The sequence below is a fragment of the Sceloporus undulatus genome, chromosome 3, assembly GCF_019175285.1.
Source record: "Sceloporus undulatus isolate JIND9_A2432 ecotype Alabama chromosome 3, SceUnd_v1.1, whole genome shotgun sequence".
Lineage (NCBI taxonomy): Eukaryota > Metazoa > Chordata > Lepidosauria > Squamata > Phrynosomatidae > Sceloporus > Sceloporus undulatus.
This window is the reverse complement of record NC_056524.1, coordinates 263,576,028-263,591,492: the sequence shown is the minus strand read 5'-3', so window position 1 is coordinate 263,591,492 and position 15,465 is coordinate 263,576,028. Positions and strand designations below refer to the sequence as shown.

Genomic DNA, 15,465 nt, shown 5'->3' with positions numbered 1-15,465 from the left:
CAGCTCCCAGAAGCCTGAGCCCTGTTGGCCAATAGTCTGGGATTCTGGTAGCTGAAGTCCCAAATCCTCTAAAGAGCACAGTTTGGGGATCACTGCTGGAAGGCCTTCAGTGAATGAAAGCCCATCAACTCACAGAGTAATGGATTGCATTGCTGGATTATATTTACTGTCTAGAACAAGGGTCGGCAAGTTGCTGGGGCCCTCCAGGAGGGCTCTTGTGATGGCAGCGGGCCTCTCAGAGGCCTGTTGCCTTCGCTGGGGTCCTGCAGGAGGGCTCCAGCGACGGCAGCGGGCTCCTGGGAGGCCCGTTGCCTTCGCTGGGGCCTCCAGGAGGGCTCCTACGGCGGCAGTGGGCCCCTGGGAGGCCAGTTGCCATCGCTGGGGCCCTCCTGGAGGGCTCCTGCGGTGGCAGCGGGCCTCTGGCGTCAGGGGCCGACAAAGATGGGGAGGCCTCCAGCGCTGGCGGTCCCCGCCGGCTCTTTCCCGGCCTCTGACGGGGCCTGGGGCCCTGTCAGGGGCCAGCAAAGAGGAGGTGGCCTGGTCCCTGGGTGTGGAAGCTCTGCCCCCGGGGGTGGGAGCTCCGCCCCGGGGTGAGAACTGTGCCCTGGGGTGGAAGCTCCGCCCCAGAGGGTGGAGGCTCCACCCCCGGCACATGGCCCCTCCCCCGGGGGTGGAAGCTCCACACCCCCCGGCTTCGGCCCCCCAGTTGTCTGAGGGACAGCAACCCGGCCCCCGGCTCAAAAAGGTTGCCTACCCCTGGTCTAGAACATTACCTGGATGGTATGCACACCTCTGGATTATGGCTAACTATGTTTGCTTGTTTTATTTTATTTGCTCATAAACACAAAATGAGACTAGGGAGTCTCCTTTCTAGTAGCTTGCCTCCACGAAACCTCTTTAGCTTTGCAAAAGTGAATGTACTTTCAAACCATGCCTTAGGACCAAAGCATCCTTTCCACTGCCAGATGGCATGCTATTCTGTGCAGCCTTTAAAAAGGAGCCTATCAGAGACAGGAAGTGCAGGAAGGCAAACTGTTCCTAGTCAAGACTTATTTTGTAAGGTTTACATTCTTCTCTTCTCAATGATAGCTTTGCACATGATAGCTTTGCACACGATAGTCTCCTCCAACTCTATTATTCTATGATTCTATGATTTAATTAAAATGTCCCATTTATAGCCATTATGATGGATTTTCTCTGCTGTGATCTCAACAGCATTTTGCTCATTGACCTGTTAGCTGAATGGCTTACTTGTGTTGGTTTTATGAGTCAGCTCAGTAGCAATATATTGCTGCTAATGGGCTTTTAATTTCATCCATTACCAATCATGTATACCCTCTGTTTGTTTTGAGATTTTCAAGCCAGTGAAGACGGAGATATAGGCTCATGAGACCCAAAGCCTGACAGTCTTTATAACAGTGTAGCGTTATTGAATAATGACATAAGAAGTGCCTTGTTATATCCAAATTGGTAACTGGTAGTATAGTTCTTTGTGCATTCATGCAGAAGTTGTAAAAGTGATTGCCTCCCTCCATTGTCTTCAGCATCCAGTGTTCAGAGGTATTCTATCTCTGTACATGAAGGTTCAAGATAACTTTCAACAGATGAGACTTGAAATAAAAAAGCACAATTCCAAAGAGGCTTCACCTGATATGGTATTATAGTAGCATTTGCAATTCTTTCCCCCCTTTTTCTTTTAAAAGGTGGATGATACAGGTAAATGATGTCTTCTGCATCTTCATCTCCTCTCCCAAACACTTTTCCTGATTATTTTTATGCACTGCTGTGATTGCCAGGCATTGTTTCCAAGGATCTATTTAGGGGTGTGGGGTGGGGAGATTATGCACCTATCTACCCTATTTATACATAAAACTATGTATAAAAACAGGAGCAAAGCTCCAAGACCATAAAACCTAGTAACTGGCAACATGGCATGAATATTAATAGAATCACTGCGGTGTGTATGTTGGGATTATTTTGATTTTGAAATGGGCTAATGAATTTTTTTCTTTAACCTTTCCTACCATCTTTAGATTCTAGGGAATTCTGTAGTTTGTTGTGGCACCAGAGCTCTCTGACAGAGGTGGCTCTATGTCTTACAAAACTACAGTTCCCAGAATTCCCTAGGATTGAGCCAGGGCTGTTAAAGTGGTCTCAAACTGGATTATTTCTGCAGTGTGTTTTGGATCAAGGAATGTTCTATGTAAAACCAATATAAGCATACTTCAGTCAACACAGCCTCAGTCAAACTCCTTTTCATAAAGTCTTTTTGTGCCCACCCTAATGTCTTCCTCATCCTCTGTCTAGCTGAAAGTTTTTTATAGCAGAATTGTCATTGGTAGGATGGGGAAGGAGGACTAGAGAAACACAGATTTTCAGAGTAGGATTGCAGTAAACAATGCAATAAATCTTGAGCTGGGAAAGAGCAGGCTTTTAATCTATTTTATCCTACTGTAGCTGTGTATGTCTGCCTACAACAGGTAATGTAAACAGGATCTCCCTCCAGAATTCATGACTGAATTCATGTGTGAACGGCAAAATAGGGGAGGGCAGATAAGCATGCTGTACCAGATACCCCAGCATATATATTTTTTAAAAACCATGAATCTATAAGTTTGGCCATCACAATGGGAATCATAAGAAAAATGGAGGCTGGTGAAAGATAGAAAGCAACCAAGGAAACAGGATATAGGAAGAACATTAGATCTGGAATAATGGGAGACTTCTTGGGTAAAAAGGATGAAATGTATCCTGTGTCAAGATATAAAAGAAAATTGTTATAAAATCTATTACAGATGGTATCTAACACTGGTTAAAATCTGTAAAATGTATGGGACCTCTAACAATAAATGTTGGAAATGCAAAAAGAAGAAAAGGACTTTATACCACATTTGGTGGAAGTGTAAGAAGGCAAAAAAGTTTTGGTTAGATATATGGAAAGCAATAAATAAAATGTTAAGTATAAAACTGGAAAATAAGCCAGAAATATTTTTGTTAAATATGATTAATCAGGAATTGGAAAAAAAATTGGATGTGTATTACTCTATATGATTTGTTCCGCAAGAATGATTTATGCTAGATTTTGGAAAAACAAAGCAATCCCAAAGGTTGAGGATTGGTTATTAAAACTGCAGGAATTGGCAGAGTTATATAAATTGACAAGGAAACTGAGGTATGAAAAACTAGATAAATTTTTAGAGAGTTGGAAACAGGTTTTTGATTTTTTTTGAAAATAAATGGGGGTCATTGACAACCATCTTGCTAAAAGATTGGTGATTGAGCTATTGATGAGTAGTTCAGATGAGTAATGAAGTTATTTGAGCACTATAAAACGGAAGCAAATGGAAAATTTATAAGTAAAGACAGGGGGATTATATTTTTTCATATGTTTGTCTTTTTCTTCTTTTTGAAATAATAAAGAATACAGTCGATAGGCAATACCCACACAAGAGAAAAAAAATGTTATATACATTTCCATATGCACTGATTCCTATTAAAGTTGAAAATTTGAAAGAAAATGTGCAGAAAGGTGGAATCAGAGCAGGAGAGAAAATTAATAATGACATACAGGATTTGATTAACATAATTAGCAGGTATCTGACGGAGCAGAAAGGTTCATGTTTGTTCCATTTACAGTGATAAGTATGTTTTGTATGTGTATTATGTTGTCTTGTTTGGATTTTTATTTTATGTAATAAAATTTATTTTTAAAAAAAGAAAGCAGCTTTCAGGTGGTCTCTAGAAGGTTCAAAATGCATTTATTTATATAAGGTTTCCATGACCTGATTGTTTCATTTCATGTGTGCATATTTTTAATTTTAAATAAAAAGTGTGCTATAATATATTGAAATATCCTTCTGCTGTAGGAACCTGCCCTAGTTCTCCCTGTCTGCCTCTGGTACCAGATTTTCTGTTAAAGCAGTAATGCCCTGGAACATATCTACTTTATTAATTAAGGAGTAACTGTATTTCACATCTGAGTACCCAGGCTTGGGAACCACAGTGAAGTATGGGACAAGGTGTTGAAATATAAAGAAGGGCAAGACTTGCTAACCAGTTACAGTAAATAGTACAGAACATATGCAAGTTTTATTTAGTTTTATTATTTATTTTTATCTACACAAGTACTTGATGTTTGGTGGTAGTAGGAGTATTTTTTCAAAGGGAAATATTGATGTGTGTCTGTGGTGCAAGAGGATAAATGAATGAAATCATTACCTCTTTCACTGGACTCTCTGCAGGAGAAGGTGGTAGCTTTAAGGGTTTCTTCTTCCTTTTAAAAGACTAGATGAGCAATAATAACTTCTTTAGTTCTGTAAGAACACCTTAAAGGTGTTCTTAAGGAAAGCATGTGTAATGGGGAACCCTCTCTAAACTCCATAGGAATACTGCATGGTGGGTGGGGGATTATGCTGTAATCTTGTTATTAGTGATGACGCCACAAACAGTATCCAGAACAATTGCAACGGAGGGTGTGTGACTGAAGCAGTCTGTTTCACCTGCATCACTGAAATGTGGTTAGAAATACGGTTCTCCACAGCAGGTTTCATAGAATCATATAGCTGGAAGAGACCTCAAGGTTCAACAAGTCCAACTCCATGCCATGCAGGAATACACAAAGCATCCCTGGCAGATTATCATCCAGCCTCGGTTGAAAAACCTTTAAAGAAGGAGACTTCACCATTCTCCAATGCAGTATATTCCACTGTAAAACAGTTCTTACTGTCAGAAAATTCTTCCTAATGTTGAGGTAGAATCTTTTTCTGTAGCTTGAATCTGTTGCTCCAGGTCCTTTCCCCTAGAGCTGCAGAAAACAAAGTTGCTCCATCTTCAGTATGGCATCCTTTCAAAACAGGGCTATCATGTCAACCGTCTCTTCTCCAGGCTAAACGTACCCAGCTCCCTAAGCTGCTATCTTGAATTATGGTGCCCAGAACTGGATGCAGTATTCCAGGTGAGGCCTGACCAAAGTAGCATAGGGTACTATTGCTTCATTTGATCTAGACACTGTACTACTGTTGATGCAGCATAGAATTGCATTGGCTTTTTTGACTGATGCATCACACTGATTATTCATATGCAACTTGTGGCCTTGTTTGCATAGGGTGCATCTATACTGTGCAGTTATAGCACTTCAATTCCACATTGACTTCCATGAACTTATTTTATAGTACCTTGGGATTTATAATCTGGTGAGGGACTTAGAGTTCTCTAGTGCACTCCCTTGAACTACAGCATTAAGGTTTTCTGGTAGAAAATTCTAAGTATCTCACAGAACTATAAATCCCAGGATTCTATACGACTGTGCCAGAACAATTAAACCAGTACAAAATGGATGTAATTATGTAGTATGTATGCACTCAGAGAAGATATCTATCTATATCTATAGATATACAGTGGAACAACTTCAACTGCAGTGCTCTCTGTCTGCTCCCCAACATCTGCACAACCCTTAAAAGAGTAAAGAAAAGGTTAGTAATAGCTATAAAAGCCAAATCCTGGCTCATTGCTAGTCTAGCAATAATTATTTGTGTTCCCTTCTGAAGCATAACAGATCTTGGAGGCGGGGTGGGTGGATGTAGGAGTAATTGTTTTTTGCAATTATTGTAAATGTTATCTTGGCCTTGATGATGCTCACAGTGATTGCTGTAGCCCTGCATTGTGAATAATGCATCGGCATGCTCTGAAGTCAAATCGAGGCCAAACATTACGTAAGTGCATAAGCAATGCTAATCTTAATCCCTCTCCAGGCCTCTCCCTTTCTCCATCTAGTTCTGCTGCAGCTCTTAAGCTCCCATTTATGAACTGCCCTGGGCATTTGAATTTTCATGGTTGGATTTGATTCTTGGGGATATAGAGAGATGTCCAAGTTAGAAGGTGAAGCCACTGGTAAAAGGCAAAGCTGTGTAATGCTAGTGAAAAATTCATCCATTACAAAATGTAGGATGTATATCCTGGGGGGGGGGGGGGCTGTGTTGGCCATATAGCAAAGTACAGTAATGTGAATTGTTCCCTTCCCAGTAGGTGCAAGTAAAAGCAAAATGCTACGGCCTCTCCTAGCTTGTGTGTTTCTCCTCATTATTAACCTTTGCCATCTTTACCACATTCTGCTGTTGCTTGGCTTGATGTGTCCTAGTTTCCATCTGTGAAATGATGGAGGTATGTAAAGGACATCAACAAGTTGGAATTTATCCAGAAGATGGTGACAAAGGTGATGAAGGGTCTTGAAACTAAGCTTCATGAGGAAAAGTTGAAGGGGTTCGATATGTTTAACCTGGAGAATTGGAGATTTATGGCACATCTACACTGGCCACTTAATTTGGGGCCAGTTCAGAGCATTAAGGCCTGTACTGGCCTCGGATTGACCATGATGGCAACTACATGCACTGGGCTGAAGCTACTTTGATGCCATGTCCTTGTGCCCATGGGCAAGTGAGGCTGACACCACATTGGCCCCACTGGCCTGTCCTCCCTTGGTACTGCCCTGTCCTTGTGGTCAGGAGGTCCCTATGATAGCTTGCTGGCACACTGTCAGTTCTGCCGAGGTCAGAATGGGGTGCTCTACCATCTTAGGGGCCACTCTATCCTTTCCTTGTTGCCCAGCAGGGGCACCCTGTTCTGACCTCAGCAGAAGTGATAGTACAGCAGGCAGGCTTGCACAGGGAGCTCCTGCCCATGCAGTAGCGGGGCAGGTGGTCTGTTTTTGGAGCTGATGTTGCTACTTCCTTGTGTGTAGAAGCTCTACGCATCATCAGAAGGTATGAAAGAAAGGAGAAGTTGGAGCACCAAAGGGAATGCAATCAGTCCTCTTGGTGTTCATGGCCAGCATTAGACCATAGGCAGCAGCTTCTACACTGCTGGACAACATATGTAGTGTTGGACAAGCTGTCTTTCAAGCAATGCTTCCCTTCTACCACTGATATTCTCACCAGAGAACTCCAGATAAAATTCTCATGAAGCCTGGCGTTCTGTAGAATCTAGTTTGAAAATGTCTGTCTTTGATAAAACAGCTGTCACTCACTTACATTAAGCTGTATTTGAAAAGAAGCATCAGAATCTATGTTGTAACAAATTAAAGCTATTGACTGAAAGGTAGAAGTTTTATTTTAAAATATTCCCTTGATGCAGGCAATGGGTTTTTTGTTGTTGTTGCTGAGACTGAGAAAGGTAAAACTGATGCTTATACTGTAATTTGGCTCTCAGGTTTATCGCTGCTCTCTGACTGCCAAAATATATTACGTTTTAGAGTTCTAGTGTTGACTACCAGCCTATTTAAATATTCACCGGGAGCCCATTGCCAAGACAGATTAATTCATGGCACCATGTCCTAGGCAAGCTGTCAAATTGTCAGAATTATTTGAATTGTCAGTGCCCTTTGTGACAATGTCGTATCGGAAAAGGCAAAGAGTCCTTTCCAGTTTTAATCTTCAGGAATATTGTTTTTCTCACAGTTCTCCTGCTACAACACTTAAAGAAAGTTGTAGATATAGGAAAAGCAAAAATAAATGCAGAAGACACTTTGTTGTTGCTGTTATTTGCTGCCAAATTGATTTTGATTTATGGTGACCCTATGAATGAGAGACCCCCAAAAGCTGCAGTCATTGTCATCGTAGTCATCATCATCATCGTTGTCATCGTCATCATTTATTTATACAGCACCATCACTTTACATGGCACTTTACACGTATGGCAACTGTAAAGAAAGGGTCTTGCCAGAGGCAAGGTCTCCAGAGGAGAGTGACCAAAATGGTAAAAGGTCTGGAAACCTTGCCCTATGAGAAGTGGTTCAGGGAGCTGGGTATATTCAGGCTGGAGAAGAGAAGGTTAAGGGGTGATAGGATAGCCATGTTTAAATATTTGAAAGGATGTCAAACTGAAGACGGAGAAAGCTTGTTTTCTGCTACTCTAAAGATTAGGACACAGAGTAATGGATTCAAGGTACAGGAAGAGAGATTCCACCTCAACATTAGGAAGAATTTCCTAATCATAAGAGCTGTTTGATAGTGGAACATGCTGCCTCAGAGAATGGTGGAGTCTCCTTTTTTGTTTTTGTTTTTAATAATATTTATTGAAGTTTCAACATTTAAAAACAAATAAAGAAAACTGTTTATAACCAATGCTTATAATATTCAACAGTTCACACCATACAAACCTTGTCTTTAGTACTTCCTAACCTTCAGTTCTTTTCTGCTTATTTATACATAAATTAATCCTTGCTTAATATGACCCAACTATAATTCAAAGTCATTATTATGTACATGTTTATCCCCTTCTCCTTATCCTACCTAGCCATGGTCTCTGGCTGCTTCGCCGGTAGGGGCTCTGCCTTAAAAATAAATTGAAATGGCCTTGAGAGCTACATAGCATTTGTCCCTCCATTAAGTTTCCTAAGTCATTAAGCCAATGGTAACAAATATAAAATATACAATAGAGAGGGCATATATCATTTATAATATTCCTACTCCCACTACTACATTTCTTCCCCATTGTTCTTGAAGAGATTTTATGACAATGGTCCAGTCCTCTCTGTACTTGCTTTGTGATTCATTACGAAGAGCCTCTGACAGTTTGTCCATTTCCATCATATCAAGTAATTTATAGATCCAATCTTCTTTGCGAGGAGTCATTTTGGATTTCCAATTGCGTGCGTATATTATTCTTGCTGCTGACAACATATAAAAAATTATTTTGCCACATTTCTTTTCCAAGCCAAAATCTATTATGTTCAACAAGAATACATCAGGTGAAAACTTAAGTCTTACATCTATAAGTTTTTTAATTTCAAAATATATCATTTTCCAAAAGTTAACTGCATGCTCACATGTCCACCACATGTGATAAAGAGTTCCCTGAATTTTCCCACATTTCCAACATAAATTATTACTACAATTATACATTTTACTTATTTTTACTGGAGTTAAATACCAACGGTAGAAGATTTTGTAGTAACTTTCTCTAATGCTTTGACTGCAAGTATATCTAATTCTTTTTTTCCAGGAGTATTCCCATTGATCTAAAGGGATCACCACATCAAAATTTCTCGCCCATTTAATCATGTTATCTTTGATTAACTCATCTTCCATTTGATAGGCCAAGATACATTTATACAGCCTTGATATTGGTGCCCTCTTATCTGATAACAGTTCTGCCTCCAGATTTGAGTCGGTATTGCCTATCCCCCCTTGTTTCTGATCCATACTGAAGCGTTCCCGCAGCTGTCTATAGAAGAACCATGAAATATCAAGGCCTTGATTTAAAAGGCTTTCATGAGTTTTAATCTGATATTTCCCATTCCGCAGAACTAATAAGTCTTTATAATAGATCCATTCATCCTTTTTACTACTATATTTGAAAAAGGCTTCCTGTGGGGATGCCCACATCGGGATTTTATCACAAATTAGCCTTTTATACTTTTTCCATATCCTTAATAGAGGTCCTCTTACGAAATGGTTGCTGACATCCCTATTTGCTCTTTCTTTATCATAGAAAAGGAACGCATGCCAACCAAACCTCAAGTTAGTGTGTTCCAAGCTTAATAAATCTTCATCCGTTAAACTTATCCATTCTTTCAACCACAATAGGCATGATACCTCAAAGTAGATTCTCAGGTTAGGCATAGCGAGTCCTCCCCTCTCACCTACATCTTGTAGGTATTTCATCTTTATTCTAGGTTTTTTACCTTTCCATACAAACTTTGAGAGACCCTTTTCCCACTCTTTAAATGGTTTCTCATTTGTGATTACTGGTATTGTTTGAAACAAAAATAGAAACTTAGGGAGAATATTCATCTTTATAACTGATATCCTTCCCAATAATGATAAGCTCAGATCTTTCCATCTTTTTAAATCTTTTTTAACACAATCCCACAAATTCCCATAGTTATTAGCAAATAATTCTGAATTTTTATTTGTGATCCAAATTCCTAAATATTTGGTTTTTTTATGCACTTTTATCCCAGTAATTGTTTCCAGTTTTTGAGTCTCGCTTGATGTCATATTTTTCACTATAATTGCCGTTTTGTTCTTATTAATTTTTAAACCAGATATCAATTCAAATTTCTTAAGTTCCCTCATCAATTCCAAAGAATCATTTAAAGGATCACTTAAGGTCACCATAAGATCATCAGCAAAGGCCTTCAGCTTATATTCTTTTCTTTGAACTTGGACCCCTTTAATATTTGTATTTCTTCTTAAGGTTTGCAGCAAAGCCTCAAACACCAACAAGAAGAGAAGGGGTGAAAGAGGACACCCTTGCCTTGTACCCTTTGTTATGCGCAGAATCTCAGTTCTTTCTCCATTTATCCATAACCTTGCTCCTTGATCTTGGTATATTGCTCCAACCCATCTCATATAGTTATCCCCTAAATCAAACTTTCCCATTACACATTTTAGCAGAGACCATGAAACATTATCAAAAGCCTTCTCTAAATCAAAAAAGAAGGCTGCAAATTTCTTATTAATATACACTTCATGATAGTCAACTAAATTTAAATAGTGCCTAGTATTGTCTCTAATGTATCTTTTTGGTACAAAACCTCTTTGATCTTTATGAATGACTGAAGTGATATTTTTTTTCAGCCTTTCTGCTAGAATACTCGCAAAGATCTTGTAATCGTTATTTAAAAGTGATATAGGTCTATAATTTATCACTTGGGTCAGGTCTTTTCCCTCTTTTGGAATAAGGGATATAGTTGCTTCTTTCCAAGTTGTAGGGAAATATCCCTCCTTCAGATTATTCATCATGTTTTTCAGTGGTTCTACTAATTCAAGTTGAAAAGTCTTATAATATAAGGCTGAAAAGCCATCTGGGCCAGGAGCAGAACCAGATTTACTATCCTTAATGGCATGAAGTACTTCTGCTATGGTAATTGGCTGATTCATCTGAACCTTTTGTTCTGGTGTTATTTGAGGAAGGCTACTATTATTTACATATTGATTTATTTCCTTTACATCTTCTTCATGTTGATTATATAAGTTCTTGTAGTAGTTATAGAAAATCTGTTTGATTTTATTTTGATCTGTAACAATTTGTTGGCCTTGCTGGATCTTAATTATCAACTTTTTCTCTTTTTTTTTCTTTCAGTTTACTAGCCAACCATTTACCCGACTTGTTTGAATCTTGAAAGTTCTTTAATCTTAAATATTTAAGCTTTTTTTCTATCTCTTCTGTAAACAAGATAGACATTTGTTTTTGTAGTATTTTAATCTCCGAATTAATCTTTGAATTTGTAGGGTTTTTATACAGTTCTTCTTCTTTTACTCTCAATTTATCTGTTATCTCTTTCAATTTTTCTTGATGTTTTCTTTTCATTTCCGCATTTTTCTTTATGAAAAAACCTCTTAGGACTGCCTTCGATGCTTCCCAAACAATCGTATCTTTAGTGCCTTTCCCCATATTTTCTTGAAAGTAATATTTAAGTATTTCTTTGGCATCTTCTACTATTTTGGGGGATTTCAAAAGTTTTTCATTTAATCTCCAATTATACACTGCTTTTTTAGCTTTGATTTTTAGAGAGATGGGATTATGGTCTGATAGAGATCGTGGCAAAATATCCATCTTAGTCACTTGAGTAGAGAGACCTTTAGAAACTAAATAAAAGTCTATTCTTGAGCAAGATTTATGCCTACTGGAAAAAAAGGTATAGTCTCTCGCATTTCCATATAAGTGTCTCCAAACATCTATTAAAGTCTGAGATTCCATAAGTTTAAAGAAGGAAGCCGGTAATTTCCCTTGTCTCTTCTTCTTTCCTTTACTCTGAGATCTATCTATTTCCGGGTTTATTACCGCATTCCAATCGCCCATCATAATCACATTCAAGTAATCCCAGTTCAACATCAGTTTATATAAGGAGTGATAGAATTTGTCCTTTCTTTCTTGAGGCCCATACACTCCTACCAGAAGAATTTTCTGGTTACCTGTCTCAATTTCAACTCCTATATAATGTCCCTCCTTGTCATTGAAGACTTCTTTAGCACTGATATTATGTTTAACATAAATAACAATACCTTTTCTCCTTTTTTTGGAGGATGAGATAAATTCTTTTCCTAATTTCTTATTATACAATAACCTTTCATCTCCTTGTTTTATATGCGTCTCTAATAAACAAATCACATCCTTTTTAAGCTTAGTTATATAATGGAACACCTTTTTCCTCTTAATCGGTTGGTTAAGCCCTTTTATGTTCCAAGATAAACAATCCATCAATTCTAATTAGATTTAATACAAAACTACTTTCCTTTTATTTTTATTTTTTATTTTTCCCCCTTGAAATGTCATTTTATCATTAAAAGTTTTTTGGATTACCTTTTCATCTGAATCCGATGGTTCTTTCTCATCCAAGGAGTCATCTTTGTTTTCATCCTTTCTATCGTTATCATCTTCTCCTTCCTCGGAAGCTTCCTCTTCTCCTCCTAGGTCTACAGTAAGGCTATCTTTGTTATTATAATCATGGTTATCTGAAGTATTTATGATTTTTTTCCCAAATTTTTTCCAAAATTCTTTTGCCTTTGAAACTGAATTTAATTTAAACCATTTTTGATTCCATTTCACCGAGATGCCTTCTAGTTTCTCCCATTTATATAACACTTTATATTTATTGAGGTTGATTGTTATAAACTTATAATTTCCTCTTTTTTGGAGAATCCTCTTAGGAATGTCTTTAAAAAATTTCAATTCGGATCCCTCGACTTCCAACGGGTTTCCATAGCTCAAGAACAGCAGTTCATCCCTGACTTTTTTTCTCACAAATGATATCACCACGTTCCTGGGAAGAGATTTTTCTTTGGCAATGATGAAATTCACTCTAAATAATTTATTTACGTCTTTAAGAAGATCTTGATAAGGTATTTCCATATATTCAGCAATTGCTGGAAGAAGATAGTCATATAGATTTTCTTGTTTTTGTTCTTTCAAGCCCCGAATTTTCAGGGAGTTTTCTCTCTGCTTCAGTTCATCCAAAGCTCTAGCATCTTGTTGTTGCTCTTGATGTTGCCACAGTTCAGATGTTTTTTCCTTTAAAGTCTGTGATGTTTCTTCCAATTTATCTATCCTGGTAGTTATTTGAGAAACTTCCTTCTCCATCTCCTCCAAAGATTGCTTTATCCCTTTTAATTCGGATTTGAGTTCAGACTTCAAATCTGCTTTCACATCTCTTCTCAGATCCTTTATCTCCTGCCTAAAGTTTTTTTCCAAATCTTTTCCATTCTTTTCCATCTGTGCTGATAGTCTCTTTATTTCCTCCATTATTGATGTCTGTTCCATCGAGTTTCTCCTATTAGCTTGGGATGGCATTTTAACTGAGTTTTGTCTTGTGTTCATTATAGACACTTTTATCCTCCTTAATCACTTTATATCCCTCTTCTTTCTTCTTAAAAGAACCACTTTTTTAAAGATTCCAAAATAATGTGTTCAAGCAATAGAGGCAGCTCCCACTGTTCCTAGTGGGATACAGGATACAGAGAGGGAGGAGAGAATAATATATTCAAACCCTGCAGGTACTTATCTGATTTTCCTTTATCCCTTTCTCCTTTGCTCCTTATATTCAGGGCTTTATCTTCCTTTTATTTATTTGTTTATTTATTTAGTATTTGCTTGGAACTTCACTCTTTAGTGGTCTTAATACTCTTAATAGTCCTAATATTATATCCATCAAATACTACAGTCAATTATTTCCTTCTTGATTTAACAAATTTCTCTCTGCCTCCGTTTTGTCACAGCTAAATTGCACTTTCCAAGCCTCTGCAACTTCTCCTCTTTCCTTCCCTGTAAATTTACACAGCTGAGTTTAGACCATTCAAGCATATACTCCCAAAGAAATGGTTTTAAAATGATTAATTTCTTCCTTTACAGTTGGTTCACTTAAGTAGAGTATTAAATCAGAACTTTTTTGCCCAGCAAGCTGCAATAAATCAAAGCTTAAAAGTATCAAATAACAGTTTGTAGCAGTTTATAGCAGATCGCTGCCACTCCCTCACAGTCTTTCCCAACAGCCTGTTTAATCACAGCTGCAGCTTTAGATGGCAATCCCTTCTCAGCAAAATAAACAACCAAAAAGCAGGCTGGTTCTCTTTCAACTTGTAAGTGTATAAGCACTAAAACTCCAAAGAAAATTGACTGAAGGTATTCAGGCTTTATGTCTTGTATACCTCTTTTTGTTCCAAATTAAAATAAAACCGGCAGAGGCGCTTGTAGCCTAGGCTTTTCTCGCCCACGGGTGGGCTCCCACGGCTCCCTCCGCTTCTGTTGGGGCTTTCCTTCGGGGCTCCTCCAGAATGCACCTTGAAATGCCTTTACAAAAACCGGGAATTGAGCCTTTGTGGGGATCCTCTGGAACTCTCCTATCAGGAGCAGTTTGGCCCAGAAGCTGTAAATCACGCTGGGCTATCTCCCACGGGTCGAGAGCTGGCTGACAGAGAAACGCCAGCCTGCTCCTCACGCCTCCGTTCGCCGGTTCATTTTCAGGAGTCTCCTTTTTTGGAGGTCTTTAAGCAGAGGCTGGATGGCCATCTGTCAGATGACTGTGTATTCTTGCATCACAGGGGGATGGCCCTTGTGATCTCTTCAAACTCTATAATTCTATAATATGAAACAAACTTACCAGTCATCAGCTGCCCTGTTCAGGTTTTGCAAACTTGGGGTTGGGATATCTTTGGCTGAGTCTATCCACCTGTAAAGTGGTCTTCCTCTTTTTCTACTGCATTCCACTTTACATTATTGTCTTTTTCAGCGAGTGTCATTATCCCTTGATATATCCAAAGTATGACAGCTTCAATTTATTTGCTTTTGCTTTTAGTTCGAGTTCAGGATTCTTTCTTCTTAATAACCATTAATTTGTCTTCTTAGCAGTTCATGCTAGCCATAGAACTCTTATGTAAACAAATTAGAAATACCACTGGAGCACTCCAGAATGGTAAAATACAATTAATTCCAAGTGATCATTCAAAACCAGTGTGGGCTGGTGATTCTGATGTCAGAGGGATATCTGCTCTGAACTTTAAAGATGATTTTTAAAAGAAGCCCATCTTCAAAAAGGTTCAGCATCTTGGATAGTGCATTCAAATTTTGAACTCAAGCCTAGAGTGAATTCACTACTCCACTGATATTGGACCTCACAAGCTGCCATTAAGCACAACCCAGTTTCAGGGTTGGGCATAATTTAGCCTGGGTCATAGAGACTGCATCCTTATGATGCATAAAATGCAAACAGACAGTGGTGGTTTGTAACCCCATCTCTGTGTGACAGTGAATGCACCCTCAGTTTTAATGGGAACTTTAAAGGCACTATCCAGGTGCTGAATCCTATCCCTGAAATAGATTTGGCTCCTTGGATAGCTTCCATAAAGTTCAGATTAAAACAATGAGTGGATTCACCACTCCATTGACATGGAAGACCCATGCCCAAATTGACACATACACTGAACATTGTCAGACTGAAGGTGCCTCATATTGCTTGCTGGGACCTTCAAC

At 38.7% G+C, this 15,465-nt stretch overlaps 1 protein-coding gene across 2 annotated transcripts; it reads right to left on the bottom strand.

The window, feature by feature from the left end:
• Positions 1 to 8,082: 8,082 nt before the first annotated feature.
• Positions 8,083 to 14,442, bottom strand: LOC121927254. Of its 2 annotated transcripts, none has more exons than XM_042460955.1 (2): positions 12,304 to 14,442; positions 8,083 to 8,665 (listed from the first exon to the last, which is right to left on the bottom strand). In XM_042460955.1, the coding sequence occupies exons 1-2, from the start codon at positions 13,315 to 13,317 to the stop codon at positions 8,654 to 8,656; spliced, it is 1,026 nt and encodes a 341-aa protein (XP_042316889.1). In that variant the 5' UTR covers positions 13,318 to 14,442; the 3' UTR covers positions 8,083 to 8,653. The 2 variants fall into 2 exon arrangements, with proteins under 2 accessions (XP_042316889.1, XP_042316890.1); XM_042460956.1 differs by having other exon boundaries at positions 8,083 to 8,662.
• Positions 14,443 to 15,465: the final 1,023 nt, after the last annotated feature.